Source organism: Nymphalis io, chromosome Z (assembly GCF_905147045.1).
Source record: "Nymphalis io chromosome Z, ilAglIoxx1.1, whole genome shotgun sequence".
Lineage (NCBI taxonomy): Eukaryota > Metazoa > Arthropoda > Insecta > Lepidoptera > Nymphalidae > Nymphalis > Nymphalis io.
The window spans coordinates 3,228,131-3,245,350 of NC_065918.1; the positions used below are offsets into that span (position 1 = coordinate 3,228,131).

General features: G+C 33.4%; 1 protein-coding gene across 3 annotated transcripts in view; it reads left to right on the forward strand.

Moving 5' to 3' along the window:
* LOC126780319 (cGMP-inhibited 3',5'-cyclic phosphodiesterase 3B-like) overlaps positions 1 to 15,889 on the forward strand; it is a 155,378-nt gene extending 139,489 nt beyond the window's left edge. For 2 of the 3 annotated variants that reach the window (XM_050504694.1, XM_050504696.1), the window contains 4 exons: positions 10,717 to 10,957; positions 11,369 to 12,343; positions 12,431 to 12,714; positions 13,130 to 15,889. In XM_050504694.1, the coding sequence (XP_050360651.1) occupies positions 10,717 to 10,957; positions 11,369 to 12,343; positions 12,431 to 12,714; positions 13,130 to 13,174 (1,545 nt within the window). In that variant the 3' untranslated portion in view covers positions 13,175 to 15,889. Of the gene's footprint in view, positions 1 to 10,716; positions 10,958 to 11,368; positions 12,344 to 12,430; positions 12,725 to 13,129 lie in introns of all 3 variants that reach the window. The other variant, XM_050504695.1, reaches the window with a different exon arrangement.
* Positions 15,890 to 17,220: the final 1,331 nt, after the last annotated feature.

Genomic DNA, 17,220 nt, shown 5'->3' on the forward strand with positions numbered 1-17,220 from the left:
TTACAATTTAAATACATTATTCTCGACAATTCTGCAAAATAATAAACTCAAGATTTTATTAAAGTAATTCAAGGAACATTCATTTGATTTAATTTACATTACAAAGAATTTCCATATTCGACGCTATAAAGGCTCCACTCTAGTATGTTGCAAATTGTAGGAATCGGACGGTTTAAAGAAAATGGATATCCGTATTTAATATAATGCTTGAATTACGAAACAAGAAAAAACATTTTTAATTAAATTAAATTGCTTACTCAATCTGTTTACGTTTTCCTTTTATATTAGATTAACAATACTTTATTATTGTTTAGACTGAAACTACAACTTACGAGATGAAATCTTAACAATCTTTTGGGATCTCAAACGTTAAGCGTGTTGATTTATTTAATAATAAACTGTCAACATAACTTCTAGTCACGAAATTAAATATGCAAATGAAAAGAATTTCTCATGACAATTTTAGACCACAAGCGATAGTAGTGGTCGACGGCAATTAAATATATTTTTTATATATTTCTTTCTCCAACGTATACATTATACGTAAAATTTAAAAGGTCATTATGTGGAAAACGATAAAAAAAAACTTTTGGATATACGGCATTACTTATAAAAGTTACTTAGTGGCTGTTTAGTTAAAACACAGATTTATCTCTTTTCTTCATTGATTGGACAAATTAAAGAAGAAGACACGATTGTTAGACTAATTCCCAACTAAATAACAACGATTAATAAAAATAACGCTCTGAATTATGAAAAAATTTCATATATACGAGTATAACCCATTCATTTGATTTTATCATCGGACGACAATACTGTATTACAATACAATGTGTTTGTGAGTATTGAACAATAACAAAATAAATTGTTTTTATAAAATTAATTAATTAGACTTTGGTGTGTCGGTATGGACGTTTTATTAATAAATAAATATATACGAACAGTTCTCTGATTTGAAATGTAGCCAATATTAGGAAAAAGTACTTTGTTAAATTTATATTTACGATAAATTTATAGACTTTGTATAGTTGATTTTGTTCGCTAATACCGATGAAGCAGATACTGGTGGTAGGGCTTTGTGCAAGCTCGTCTGGGTAGGTACCACCCACTCATCAGATATTCTACCGCAAAACAGCAATACTTGATATTGTTGTGTTCCGGTTTGAAGGGTGAGTGAGCCAGTGTAATTACAGGCACAAGGGACATAAAATCTTAGTTCCCAAGGTTGGTGGCGCATTGGCTATAAGCGATGGTTGACATTTCTTAGAATGCCAATGTCTAAGGGCATTTGGTGACCACTTACCATCAGGTGGCCCATATGCTCGTCCACCTTCCTATTCTATAAAAAAAAAAGATGATAATATCCTCCTGACCGATTTTGGCCACGGCGGACAATCTCGAAAAATTAGCAGCAGAACACAAAGTTCACAAGTGTATACACAGCGTAAACACAGGCGCAATCTCTACTCCGTCACTCCTAATCCGATGAGACGGCAATCCGTCACAACCGGAAAGTTCAGGACCAACGGCTGTAGGTTCTTTCCAAAGCACGGGAGCTGAACCACTTCCAACTTGCAGACTCAGCTTCGACAGTAAAACCCAATAACTTATCGACCCGACCTGGGAATTGATCAAAGGACTTAGGGATCTTTGGCCTTTTACTAGCCAGACCAGCGAGGTAGATAATTAAGTAAAACAGTTTTAATGTTAGTGAAAATTGACGTAGAACTTATTAATTATTTAATAAATCTTTGTTATAAGATAATAAAGAGGAGAATGAAAGCTATATTTAAAAGGTTACCGTGCCATAAATACATTTATGCGTGCACAATAGATACATTTCACAGACGATACTAGACGATACAGTAGTAATGATAAGACAACAGACATTGTGCACACTATCTTACGTGTGACACACAGCGCATGTCAGATCGTGAGCAGTTCATTCACACGCGCTCGTTTAGGATGTAGTCTATAGATAACGTGCGTTGCGCAACTAGTTTCGCAACTCCGACGCATGCCGCACAATCTATATGAGGCTGATCACCCACACGTGAGCGTGACGTATCTTTATGATCATGTACCGCCTCCCTGGGCATATTAATAATTATATTTATTTGTATTTTAATTATTTATTATTTATCGTCACGCACTCTTAAAAATATTTCAATTTAAGCGCCATGATTGCTCTCTTATCTGTCGATATAAAAGCTTCATAGAAACAATTAAAACGTTACAACCATATAAAATACTAAATACTTGTAAACAAAATAGTAAATACTTGAAAATACTTGTATATACAAGGTGCAATATATCAAAAAAAATAAACGAGTATCAGTGAAATTGATATAATTAAGTAATCATTGTCGTGAAACATATATGCTGTTATTTTATTAAGGTTGGAGGCGCATTGGTTATGTAAGTGATGGTTAACATTTCTTACAATGCCAATGACCACTTACCATCATGTGACCCATATGCTCGTCCGCCTTCCTATATATTATTTCCTATATATAGAATAGGAAATTAATATACATTTTTTTTGAACTAATAACGACCATTTTTAACAGGATTTACGTGTGCTATGGTGAAAATAATAATTGCATCTTCTTAGTATTTTTATTGACTGCCTCGTTCGTCTAGTGGCTAGATGTAAGACCGCAGAACCGGAAGTCCTGGGTTCAATTCCTAGGTCGGACCAATAAAAAGTTATTGGGTTTTTCTATCAGAAAATTCTCAGTAGCATCCCGGAGTCTGGAAGTTTGAAGTGTACACTCTCGTGCCTCAGAAAGCACGTAAAGCCGTTGGTCCTGCGCCTAAACTCTTTCCGGTCGTGTCCGTCCCATCGGATTATGAGTGTGAGGGAAGAGAGAGTGCACCTGTGTTTGCGCGCACACTTGTGCACTATAATATCTCCTGCGTAGTTGGCTAATCTATTGAGATTGGCCGCCGTGGCCGGAATCGGTCTGGAGGACATTATTATTATTTTTATCTATAAATACGCCTCCATCGCTATCTACGACAAAGTCTACTGAATACGTACTATACAGTACCGCTGCTTATTTGCATAGTGGAACAATATCCTAAGTGTATTAACGGCGACTGCTTTCACAGAATGGCCAATGTACAAATTGAATGATTGCCAATCGAATACAATGAAGGTATTAGTGATTTCTCTCAATAGTTTGACAATAGACAACTCGTATGTGTGTTTATGTAGATGTAACATGTAGACAGATTTCATAAATGGCTTTATTTCGGATGTTCGATATTAGGTATTAAAAAATACTTGATTTACCAAATATATTGGAATTATTTTCTATAGTTACATTATTATATGAGTTAATTAGTTTATTCATCCCATTTTGTCATTTTTATGAATATATTATCGGAAGACCAAGAATTATTGAACATTTTCATTTTTATTAAAGCACATTTTAAAAAGAGAATATAATAAATGATATCTATTGTAGGCCTACAGAGCAGAAATAACCAAATGAATAGACTCATGGATCCTAACCAGAGATTGCAGACCAAATCAAATTCGAGTGAACACGTACTTTGAGTTGTAGAGTTTTTCAACGTCGTCGGTGGTATGGCTAGCTTAAAAGGCTCCAGTAAACTGCTAAAACCAGCTGTTCCTCATTATAATGTTAGTAGTGTTTTAATTATGAACTTTGTATTTAATTGTGATTTCGCTTTAGCAACTTGTAAACGAGGCGATAGCTTTGTGTAAAAGCTAACAACTAATTAATTACCTGTCAAATATATTTTAGTATAACGACAAACTGAACGTGGTGCCTCAGTACATACAGTACAGTGGCACCGCGTATACAAGATGATTACAGTTGCTTATAATAAAATCATTATTAATTAATAATTAATTATCTATACCACTTTATGCTAATAAAGAGGTAAAGTTTGTGAGGTTGTAAGGGGTAATATCTGGATTTACCGAATCGATATTAAAAATTATTTACCAATAGAAAGCCACAATATTTGCGAATGTCATAAGCTATATATTAACCCGAAAAATGAAAAAAAAACTTCTTCGTGGTAATGGGATTTGCAAAGTTACTCGGAGAAAAAACGGTCGAACGAAAACGTTTCTTACGAACGCTGCCTTAACGATGAGAGATATATAATTTAGTTCTAGAGAATAGTTGTAGAACTTGATAATGCATACAAAAAAGTCAGTGACAGCATATGTCTAACTTTTATATTTAAGTCTAATAATTTAAATCGTTAGGTCATGTTTATTGGTCATATTATCAACAATTATGAATTATTATCAAAATAAGTAAACTTATCGCCTCAAGTGTTTAAAAAAATACTTTTCCTTTCTACTGCACATAATTTGGACCAATGATTAAAGAGATAATACGACATTGATAAAAGCCACCGTATTGTATTCTATTGAGTGATATTTCTATTAGACGGTTTTTTTTACGTACAACACGTCAATTCATTTAGAAATAAATTGCTTTATTACCAAGGAAATTTTATTTATATAAAATTCGTTTATTACAGTTTGTTTTTTGGTTGCATAGTTTAAGAGATAATTTAAAATATCAAATACTTGACACAATCTTATTAATGTTCAGCCAATCAGTCATAAGTAAAAATGTTTACCGCCAAACGAAGTGGGCACGGGTCAGCTAGTATAATATAATTGTAATTCTAAATTGAATAATGTAGTCGAGAAAACTCAGAATGGCTTACATTTTTATGTGTGTGTATGCATTTTTATGAACTTATATTTTTTTGTTTATTCTTGTACCATTAAATATTTAAATAAAAACATACGACAAGAAAGTCTGTGCGAATGAAAACTTATCTCAAAACAAGAGAAAAAAGATATTACTTACATAAATGAAAAATGAATCATGATAATAATAAAAATACATTTAATAAGAAATTATTAAAAGTCATAATCATTAAATACAATGCTCCAATTATTGATAATATTATTATTAGAAATCTAGAGAGCTATATTTCAGAATTTACCAATACTGATAATTGTACTGTAGGAATAATTTCGGACATCTTTCATCGCGGTGGCACTGCGGTGTCCATTGATAGCGTCTCGAATTGAAAGATACGAGATTTAAATACTAGCTAGCAACATTTTCATAAAAGTGACATTGATTGGATATCATTTTTCTTGCCGTAGTTATACTTATAATGGGTAGTTACTATATGATGTATATTCTCGCGCCTGAAGTGTCTCCGATCTTGCCTGATTGCCGTCCCATCGTAGAGAAAAGGACTTAAGGTACCTTATATCTAACCTCGTCCGTCCTTTCAATCGCGGGTGAAGCTGCGGGCGGAAACTAATACGTTTTTAATATTTCAAACTAACAAGCCACTTACTTTATTTTATTAAAAATGTAAAATATTAAAACTTATTTAACTTTTTTTATATTCATTTATAAGATGTTTGAATAAAAGTTAACAAATTGATTGTAGCGGTATTTAAATTTCCACCAACCCGCATTAGAGCAGCGTGGTGGAATAAGCTCCAAACTTTCTCCTCAAAAAGGGAGAGGAGGCCTTTAGCCCAGCAGTGGGACATTCACAGACTGTTACGGTATTTAAATGAATGTACGTTTGTATTCTTCGTCATAATTTAGTTCGCTCACTTGTTTGCCGGTCTTGGTAGGTACCACCCACTCATCAGATATTCTACCGCCATAGATATACTTACGGTTAGTATTATTGTGTTCCGGTTTGAAGAGTAAATGAGCTGGTGTAACTACAGGTACAAGCTACATAACATATATTTTCTAAGATTGGCGGCGCATTTGGTAATGTAAGGAAATGGTGTAATATTTCATATAGTGCCAATGTCTATGTGGTGACCACTTTTACCATTAGGTGGCCCATGTGCCATCCGCCTATTTATTAAAAATAAAAGTATTTAGGGCACTATGTATATTTACAGATAGATTTAATAAATTTGTGTGTTCGTGTCGTATGTTTCGCCTGTGGTCTGCGACGCTCCGCCAGCTTGGTTGTTTACCGTGATGAGATAAGATACCGTTAATCCATTAAATAACTCATTCCTCACGATGCTGGCCACTATGGGCTTCCCGATAATCTCTACGCCTCGTGTTTTCAGCAAATGAACGAAGAATGAACTAGTCGTCTGAGATCTATTTTTTAAATTATTTTTAAATGATAATCTTTTATTAAAAATGTTTTAAATTCTTTAATTTGTTTAAATTAGATAAATAAAATTCAAAAAGATATTATTGATATGACAAACATTTCCTAATTACGAATAGAAATGGTCTCATATGTTTCATCAAGTAACTTGTTTATATCAAGTAACTAGCTGTTGCCTGCGGCTTCGCTTGCGCTTAAATATAAGTAAAGTATAAATGGTTGTTTGAAAGTATAATGGTTATTTTAAAGTACTTCTTACTTTACATGAAATGACATTCTAGTTAGAAAAAAGTATATTAGGGTTTTTTTTTATTTTTATTTTCATTTAATAATTCTTTTAATAATCATCAGTGAATTTACTGCGAAACCCTATAGTTTCAATTAATAAATTTTATAGTGACTTAAATGGCTTGAAGAAAAAAATATTTTATACAAGTTTTCCAATCTACGATTATGTTGCTTAAGTATTCCGGTCATCTATCCACGCCGTTGGATTCAGTTAATACTGTAAATGCGAATATATTTTCTTATTCTATCAAACTCAAATTAAACAAATCTATTCAACTCACTGAAAACTTTATTTATAATGAATAACCGAAGCCCCTCTTTGTACACGGTGGTAGGGGTTTGTGCAAGCCTGTCTGGGGGGTACCACCCACTCATTAGTTATTTTAGCGGCAAACATCAGTAGTTTGCATTACTATGTACAGATATATCGCATGAGTTAACACAGGCAAAGGGACATTACATCTTAGATGGTGTATCATCGCATCGACAGAGTCATGAATCTTTTGAGTTTTTTTTAATTTGTGACAATGTAGAGAAATCCGAAACTATAGAAAATACAAATATTCTGTCTTAGCCAATAATAAATTTAAAAAAGGACGATGTATAGTGCTCTAGTTCATAGACGGAGGTTTTTTTTAATAAATTATCACATAATTATAATGACCTTATAAAAAACCTTATTTTAAATTATAATCTTTAATTTATAATGTATTTTATATTTATAAGCAATTATAATGTTTTTGTTAACATGCAGTTTTTTTCCTACAAAATATAAAAACAGAGGGCCTTACTTATAAGCTTTATAAAGTGAAACACTGATGATCGCTCCTTCTTTCATTATTGATTTGACGTTCGAAAGAAGAATACACAGCATCGTTTAACTAATCAATCGCTAAGCAACATTTATAAGTCGCATTTGCTTTCGCACAACATTTAAATACGGAATACGTGTACTAATAACATATGAATAGCGGAAACTAACGTGCACAATAATAATATTTTGCGAGAAATAACTCTCGAGAGTCGTGACACTGTACACGCGATGATCATTCTAAAATTATATTAAGATATTTGTAAGCCGAGATGGCCTAGTGATAAGAACGCGTGAATCTTAACCGATAATCGTGGGTTCAAACCCGGGCAAGCACCACTGAATTTTCATGTGCTTAATTTGTGTTTATAATTCATCTCGTGCTTAACGGTGAAGGAAAACATCGTGAGGAAACCTGCATGTGTCTAATTTCATTGAAATTCTGCCACATGTGTATTCTACCAACCCGCATTGGAGCAGCGTGGTGGAATAAGCTCCAAACCTTCTCCTCGAAAGCTGCCTTAGCCCAGCAGCGGGACATTAACAGGCTGTTACTGTTACTTATTTGTAAATCGTTTGCAAAACAGTTCAGTTAATCTGATCAACTTAGCATTAATAAATCCGATAATTGAATTTAGCTCCGAGACCATGGTGTCTAACGATATTTATTATGCAACGACGCACGTTAATTGTTAGGAGCCCGACGAAAGCGCTATCAATAATGCAAAGTTCATTATTAACAAGGAAGACGCACAATAGGCCACTTGATGGTAAGTGGTCAACAACGCCGATAGATAATCGGTACTGTCAGAAATATTAACCGTCTTCCAAATCTACATCGCTAATCAAGGACAAGAAAGGTATTGTCATTTATGTGACATAAACTTTACGATTTATCTCCGTCAAGACCAGTTGTTTCTTTAAAAAACAAAACGCAATTGGAAGTTTTTAAATACATATCATAAATATACATAAATAGTCAAATATAAACGAGAAAGAGTTTTTAAAGGCTATTATTAATAAAATGCAAATTCGTTCGAGCTTACTTTTTGAATATGAAAGGTATTTTTAACTATATTCATGAAATTCCTTCGTTTTCTAGATTATAATTACCGAACATTGTACTCATAAAGTAACTTTTATTTCACTTGCTAGTTAACATTCTATGTCAAAAGTAGGAACAGTTTACTCCGTCTTCTTTTTTTTAAATTGCGTCCTAAAAATTCCATATAGTAAAAATTTTTTTATTAATATTCCATTCTATAAAATCTAAGAAAAGTATTCATTAAATACAAATGCAAATGTAATAACTTTTTTATAAATATATAAACATATATATTAGCAACATTACACATTGAATAAACCAGAAATATAGTTTGTGTACGGAACAATGAGTAGTCGATGAAGGCTTCATAATCAAATGACTAATGTGATTCGAAATAATGAAATTATTAGATGAATAGATGAATGAACTTCATTGAATGATTGTTAATACTAATTAGTGACCTCCGCACATCGGACTCAATATTATCTCTATATACTCTATTATTGAAATTTTTTTCTATTATTTAAATATAATGAAAGTTTATTCACACACAACATTTTTTAATTAATCGCATTCACATATGAATTAAATATTAGAATGCCTTCTTAATATTTTATGTGTAGATTTATTTTAAATCCTTAAAAAATACGTACACTTACGCTTTCTTTATTTTTATATAATATACATGAATTCATGTATTAGTAAATTCAAGAAAAAAAACCTATCTTTTTCTGTAAATAAACCTATTATTAACATTCGCCTTAGGCATAATTATTTATCAATGATGATTAAAAAAATAAAACATGGAAACAAAAAGATAGATCGCGTGCAATTCAGTACACGTAACGGAAAAACCTCCGAATCAGAAACGTTAAAAGTGACACAAAGAATAGTCATAGTCAATTTCTTCCTATAACGTTTATCGTGCCAAAGAAACTTTTTTTTAATATATGTAGGTAGACGAGCAAATGAGTTACCTGATGCTAAGGTATCACCATCAATATTACCACCAAAAACATTACTTATATCGCCAATGTGTAACTTAAAGTGTTATGTCCCTTGTGCCTATAAACATATAGGCTCTCTCACCGTTCTAACCGGAACACGACAATATTAAATATTATTGTTTTGCGGTAGAATTGCAAATTTTTCAGTTTTAAATTGTTTTAGTTGTTATTAAAAAAAGTTCAAATTTATTTGTTCGATTAAAAGACGAGCACGTAATATTATCTCGTGCCATTAACGCATCGTTATTTAGATTTCGATTGAAATAGAAAGAAATACATTTATGTCTATAAATAACTACTTAAAAGACATCAACGCACTCTTTTAATTTTAATAAATCGGTGTCAACTCGAACGCATATTATGTTTCTCTTGCAAGCGTCTTGTAATTAATTTTCTGTGACGTCTTGGCAACAGTTATTTATAAGATAATGGAATAGCGTAACCCAAAAATTCTTCGCGATGTTTATCAATCATTGCTCATGCTCGGAGTAATCCTAAATTGAGAAACTGGGTTACGCACACATTGTAAACACGGTCAACGCTTGTTTTCTAGTTTGCCTTATTAATTCCTATCTCCTAGACTTAGTACATCAGTTCATTAATCACAATGACGCCTTTAGGGCAACCACAACTATAAATAAAAATAAATTAGTATTTAAAATAAAGGTCATTGACTTGACAGATTAGAACTAATATATAGTATATTAAAATGTAACTCAACTAATTCTTGCTCCTGTATTTGCGCGTAATAATCCTTCTCAGTCAGTAGTCGATAGTCGATAGTGGTAGTTTCTGAGACGAGCCGTCGTAGCCAATATAAATCAAGAGAGTATTACTATTCTTCTTCTAGCTAATATATTTTTTCAGGAAACACAGCTAGAATTAACTTAAAAAGCAAAACATCGCCTAAGTACCCAATTTGAGCTAAACCGTTAGAGCGGTTTCCGAGATACACCGAAATAAATTTTATATACGAGTACATAGACGTCCGTTTTATAGTTTCAAACTAAAAAATGTTATTAGCTTGTATATAGGTTTAGTGTAAAACATTTGTAATAATGATCGTATAAAGACTCAGCAGAAATTAATACGAACATTACCTATAAATAGAACCATCGAATAATAACTCGACGAAACAGCTATCAGGCTAACGCACGCTCCGAGTTACTCTTAAATTTAGTAACAATACTATTTGCGACTAAACTCTAAATAATTTACTCCTTCATAGTTAATATGACAGAGGTTATTAAAATTGGTATCGATACATGTATGTATATTTTCGTCTGTCGTTTTTATTATTTTTTGAAAACTTTTATTTTGAATTTATAATAATTATTATTTAGTTATTTATTAGTGAAAATTTATAGTGAACTAATTCAGCTTTCATTCTTTCATAGAAATACTTGGACAACAACACCCTCGATATGAGGAACAGGGATCATCGCCACCTAGTGCTACAGATCGCATTAAAGTGCGCCGACATATCCAACCCATGCCGGCCATGGGAGATCAGCAGGAAGTGGAGCCTGAAGGTGTGCGAAGAATTCTTCCGCCAGGGTGACTGCGAACGCAAACTCAATCTACCAGTGACCGCGCTTTGTGATCGCCACACTACATCGATACCAAAGATTCAGACTGGTAAATACGACTTTTATGTATTTTTTATATATATAATATTTTCAAATTTAATTTGGTTCTGAAAATAATTTGTATTTCAATTATTTTGGTGCTTTGAATTACTAGTATCGTTAATACACCTATAAATAATTTAAATGAATATTTTATTATGAATGGTGGAGTTGTCGATAATTTAAAATCACTAATATTTTAGTATTGGACAATTATGTGAAAGTAAAGTAAATACATATTGTCCTCGACATTGAATAAGTGTCGAAACTTCATCTTAACTATTAGACTATCATCATTAATGTACAATAATTATTGATTATAACGGTTTATTTCCTTTGGGTAATAATAATTTAAAAATAGTAAGGCTTAAATTCGTTTTTCTCACGCACTAAAATATTATAAACGTGTTGAAATCGGCAGGTTTTCTCAAGTACGTCGTAACGCCTCTAATCACCGAATGGCATCGTTTTCTACAAAACGACCTCTCCGCACAAATGTTAAAGAACCTTACTTACAATCGGGCCAAGTGGGAATCATTTGTTGCACAAGAGATCGCCGCATATACTAAGACGGACATATCTGAAGTGGACGTGATTGATGATGATTTTGAGACGTGTTCGGGAACTAATATGTCGGACAGCTCAGAACTTCTGTTGCCATTACGGCGTAGCTCTTTAAATCCCACCAAACCGAGTGGCTTAAAGGAACAATTGCGCCGCTTGTCGATGCCACTTAACGTGTTCACACAGGACACTAAGTTCAAGATCATAGAGAAGAGCCACGAGTCTCTGGCAGAACGTAACAAGGAAATCGCAAGTGCAATCGCTATAGGAAGTGGGAACTCTACCAACTCTCAAGTAAGTGTGCGCTCTCAATGCGAACACAGTGATTCAGCTGAGAAAATTATAAGCACAGAGAAGCTGCTGCCTGATTTGTCGACAGTCTGTATGACTACACCCGGGCAAGCAACTCGGCTTAACACCGTGATCAAGGAAGGTGGAACATGGAAGTTGGTGCGGCAGCAGACGTTCCCTCCGCTGGAGACCATCGCTCGCACTCGCGCTCTTCTTTCCCGCCCAATGTACACGAGCACCGATGACACCATCTGTCCATCTCGCCAGACGTCTGAATTTGCACTGACTTTGGAAGAAAGGCTCAGCAATTTATTCAAGGATACCGACAACGCTTCTGAGACTATTAACGTAGCCGACGGCCCGGACAGTCGACTAAGGGAGAATTTCAAACTAGCAGTCAAGCCGACTTCGGGGGCCTCCCGCCGAGACTCTGCCACCGTAGGCAGTCAGCTACGTGACAATTTGTCTACGGTACAGCTTAGCTCGTCTGAACAACTGCTTAATCGTAGGAAGTCCATGCCAACTGACGCTATTGCTTACTGTAAGTTAATTTTTACCTCACATTCTTTATGTATATTTTTATATTTGAATTTGCTTTAATCATCTTATACAAGCATTTATTTCACAGCACCAAAAGAGAAGAAGATGCTAGAAATTATACCTCAGCTGCTGCGACGCACGCTCTCTAGCAAGGACTGCTGGTCTCGCCGCCGAGGGTCTGCTCCGGCCCCTGTGGCCCCCTCTGAACTGCGGGGTCTAGCATCGCAAGGAGCCTTACGTCACAGCGTAAATGGGGGCAGGCGAAAGCCTGGCCCCATTGGTACTTGCCAGCAATGGCTCGCTAAAGCGACGCACGGCGTCCAGGAACGCACAATGCAACATCTGCCACGCAGGGCCTCTTTGCCCGTTGAGGTGATTACAGGTGCTAAGTCGATGTCTTTTTTTTAGCTTTGCATGATGTGCTGTCTTAAGTAAGCTTTGAGCTCTGCCTGAATGGCATTTGAACTTATAAAATATAAGGGTAACATTATTTGATTAGCCAATGCTATTTTGTTATTAGTTAAGAACATTGTTCTTAACTAATAACAAAATAGTATCCTTTTTAATGTCAAGAAATGAACTTTTTAATGTCAAGAAATCAAGAAATCAATAAACGTACTGTAAATAATGCATACTTCGGTTTTGCTTTTGTCGCAATGGCAGGCATTTATATATTTTATTTTGCATTTATTATTACTACGCAAACAGTACTAAGGCTTTTATACAATTATTTAAGTAGCTCTTGACATCGAACGTAGATGGTTAAAACTTGTGTTATTTTTCCCAGGTATTTGAAACCTCTGAACAACCGAAGACCAATGAAAAGAAGTAAATGATATAATCGCGCCAGCATTTATGTACGCGATTAATGTTTCACGGAATCGACAAAATCTCTTGGAAATATGTAATTTTAAAATTAAACGGACATGGCGTTATGGCGACAGTGCCCTCTAGCGAGTACATGTACTAGTGTTGTTCCGTAGCATATGCTGCACCGGTACAGCCCTCTCCCGTCAGTATGCTGCACCGTTAGAGCAGCAAGTTGGCCTTTGTGTGAAGCTAACGCTAGTGCTGCCAACCCAATGGTTGTGGAGCTGGTCTTGCAACCCGTGACGTAACAGAAGCGGAAGTAACATTTCTTTAAGTTTTTTCAAAGTTTGAGTACAAATTGTTTTCTATACTGGGATGATTTTTTTATATTAAGTTTTTGTTAAGTATTTATTAATTTAGTATCTCTTTCTTGACTAACTTAGTTTAGCTTACTTTACCTTGTTCGAGTTGGCTGAAGGCCGTAAGGACACGACCCAGCATTCAAAGCGAATGCCAAGTTAAGACAAGGAGTAGAGTCTCACAATCAATAACTTTTAGTATTTGAAAGTTATATAGTCATAGTTTTAAGCACTTCTGTTTAAGATCTTATTTAAACGCCCTTTTGGCGTTCACTTATGAAGTATATTTTTAACTATTCGTGTTATATTACTAAATTCAGTATTATCAGTTTTAACAATTCGATCACCTTACATAAAAAAAATAGTATAGACGAATAACGTTCTATCAAGTTACCCTCGATGTCGCATCTGTATCGACTTCAATTAATTAAAAAATAATAATAATCGTATCAGAACTTTCAGAACAATCGTTGTAAACTGGGGTCATATTCATTAAAAAGGAAATATATCACTCGATATATTTGTGTTAAATGTATTTCATTCAATATTTATGTGTAGTGATAGAGAAAATATGTGTCACATAGCAGTATTTAATATACCTAGTTAGCGATCAGCATCGATTATCTCATAATACCTATTGGACTATATTTCCTCTGAGTAGAGCATTTTGTTATGAAGGATATATGAGCTTGATTTAGGATAACAAATAATTTTCTCGCTTAGCGGAACTGAAAACAGACTGTTTTCAAAGTGTTCGAAGGTTAAGTTCGAATGTAAAATGGGGAGAGAGAACGGACTGCTGCCTTGCTCAGTGGAAATTATATTTATATTATATTATATTATATATCAATATTTAATTAGTCGTAGTTACATAGTTATCGTTAAAAGTTTATTCAATTACAAAAATATTTAAAAAAGAATGAAAAATACAAAAAAAAAATCGATGTTATTGATGTCAGTCGTCGTCTATTTATTCATGGATGTTTTAAAAAATATTTTGCAATGCAGTAAGAGATTCTTAGGCTAAGAACTAACGGAGCGGTTTTCAGTCGCGCCCGCCGCGGTGGCGGAACGACTTTTGTTTCTAAACTCATGAGACCGCAGTTCTGTTCGGTTACCGCGGACGTCGCGGTTGCGGTTATCGCCCGCAAACTTGTCGGATGAGATTTCTGTACGCGCGCCTTCCGCCAACCAACCGCAAAATACGCGGGCTAAGCAGTGAAGCTGCGGGTGACCGCGACCCGCGTGATTCTACTAGTTGGCTGCCGGTGCAGTGGAACCCTTACATACCTGCATTCTACAGAAGCCGCGAACCCGCAACAAGCGTGTGAAAACGGCTCCGTGAGTTCTTAGCCTTAGGCTCTATAAATGTATCGCAATAGGTTTAAATTTAAATAAAATTGTAGGTTAAATATAATTCCCTTACATTCGAAAATCGAATTAGAATATTTTCAAATAAACCGACGTCTAGTCTTATTATTGCATTCATATTTAAAAAAATGTATTTTCGCTTTGAAATCGGCTTAAGTTTCAATCCTGTACTAAATCAAATAAGTTCTTATAATATTGGCGATAGAGTTTCGAAAATATACGAATGAAAAACGTCTTATAACCGTATGTTCATTAAAGTAAATGTTAGTAATCAAAAGAGGATTTAAAGCAAGATGAAAGAAGTTATTATTTTTTTTTATCTTAAACATAGAATTATTCTATTTATTTTATTATGTTTATTATATATACTCTGTAATATAATTGAAATATATTAAGTTATATATTGATCCTAAAATTAAATAAAACCTACCCTCAAAATGAAACCATCGTAGCTCATGAACGATACGCCAACGTGCAATGTTACGTCATAATCGTGAAAAACATTTGACTATGCACGTATTACACGTCTGCACTCGATATTCGTAAATTCAGACACGCCAATGCTATAAGAGATTTTCACTGTAGTTAAAACAACATTAGTTTAAATATTAGAATATTTACGAAGTTAAACATGACATTGTAGGATTTAAGAACATTGTAGTAGTTTATTATAGTCGTAAGTACGATCACCCTCACTCAGTTACAGATCTTCGTCCTTCTTTTAATATAATTTAGCACAATTGTAAGTTAAATGATTTCTACTAGATTTAAGTTATTCTAGTTAACTACTATATACTACTAGTTAACTAATATATTATACTGTTGATCGATGACATTTTATTTTATAACATATTAATATTCGATAAACATTTATTTCCTTTTCCAATTGACAGTTCATTAAATTTACGTTACTTATCTGCGGCAACGAGACACTGACTCGTTTGAATTATTATCTAAAAAATATCATTTAATTCTTATTACTTAATACGAAATGCTCAATGCTAAGTTTATTTTATAGTTTTTTAATTATTTTTTTAGTGTGTTAGGTTTATTAATATATAATATATCATATATATATTTAAATGAATCATATAATATTTATAGTATAATCAAATAATTTCCGTTGTAACATTTAACATCGTAAACTATTTCAAAATTACGTATCGACAAGAATTTTTTAAAAATCAGTTTGACGTTTTCGATTTTCTTTCCTTTTTATAACCTCCGACCTTTATCCGGCCACGTGTCATTCTCCCGCCATACTTCTCTATAAAATATAAATATTATTAAGAAAGCTAAACCATTCAAAGTATTTAATGACGTTTTAAAAATCAGGCACTAATAGATGTTGCTTAAATATATTTAAAAAAAAAGTAGTTAACTGATTCGATGTCTATTCTCAAATCCTATGACCCCAGTATAAAGATCTATAGAAAGGTGTTTCTTGTTGTTGTAGTAGATATTGTCATTACTAAGTATTATATCTTATTAGAAAAAGACCCGATTTAACAATAGTATATACCTATTTCGGATATCACAATTTTATCAGAGTGTTATATTAAAGCACAGAAGCTGTTCAATATTAACGGCAACTATTAATGAAAATACTTGAATTGCTTTAAGGATATAAAAAATAGAGAATTGATTTCGTCATTGGTATCAAATCTTAGTGAAAATTTTGAAACCACTAAAGTATTTACAATGAATCGTGATGTAAGATTCCCAACGATAAGATTTTCAGATAATATTGTCTTTTTGACTTTGAGAATACCCCTCGCGCTCCTTTTCATCATATTTACCATTTTCGGTATTTGTTCAAAACATATTCATAATAAAATCGGGTCCGGAATTAATGTTACGTCTTAATGTGTAGAAACAGATTTAAAATTACATGTAATCGTTATATTAGATTTAATGTTCAATGTAATTTCTCATTGTCATTTATTAATTTTAATAGACCGCTTGATATGTCAACGCATTGTGTAATCCCAACTTTGTAATATTTATTATCTCTGAAGACTACTTTGATCCAGTCGATATTATATAAATATATATCCTGCAATTTACACAAACTATCACATATTTCTACAACAGGAACTTTTGTAATACGGCACTGAAGATACCGTTAACAGCTGCAGCGTTAGCAAAACATTTCTCGAAAGACTGTCCATATATTTTTAAGATATTTTGACCAGAGTTTACAGAATTTGAAAAATTGGTACAGTCGTCGAGATTACACATAATTTATTTTTGTAGTAATGAATTGTCATTTATCCCAAAAAGAAAATCGTGCGTTTTTGTTGTCGCTACAACAGTTAACTATCTTTATTGCTGTCTG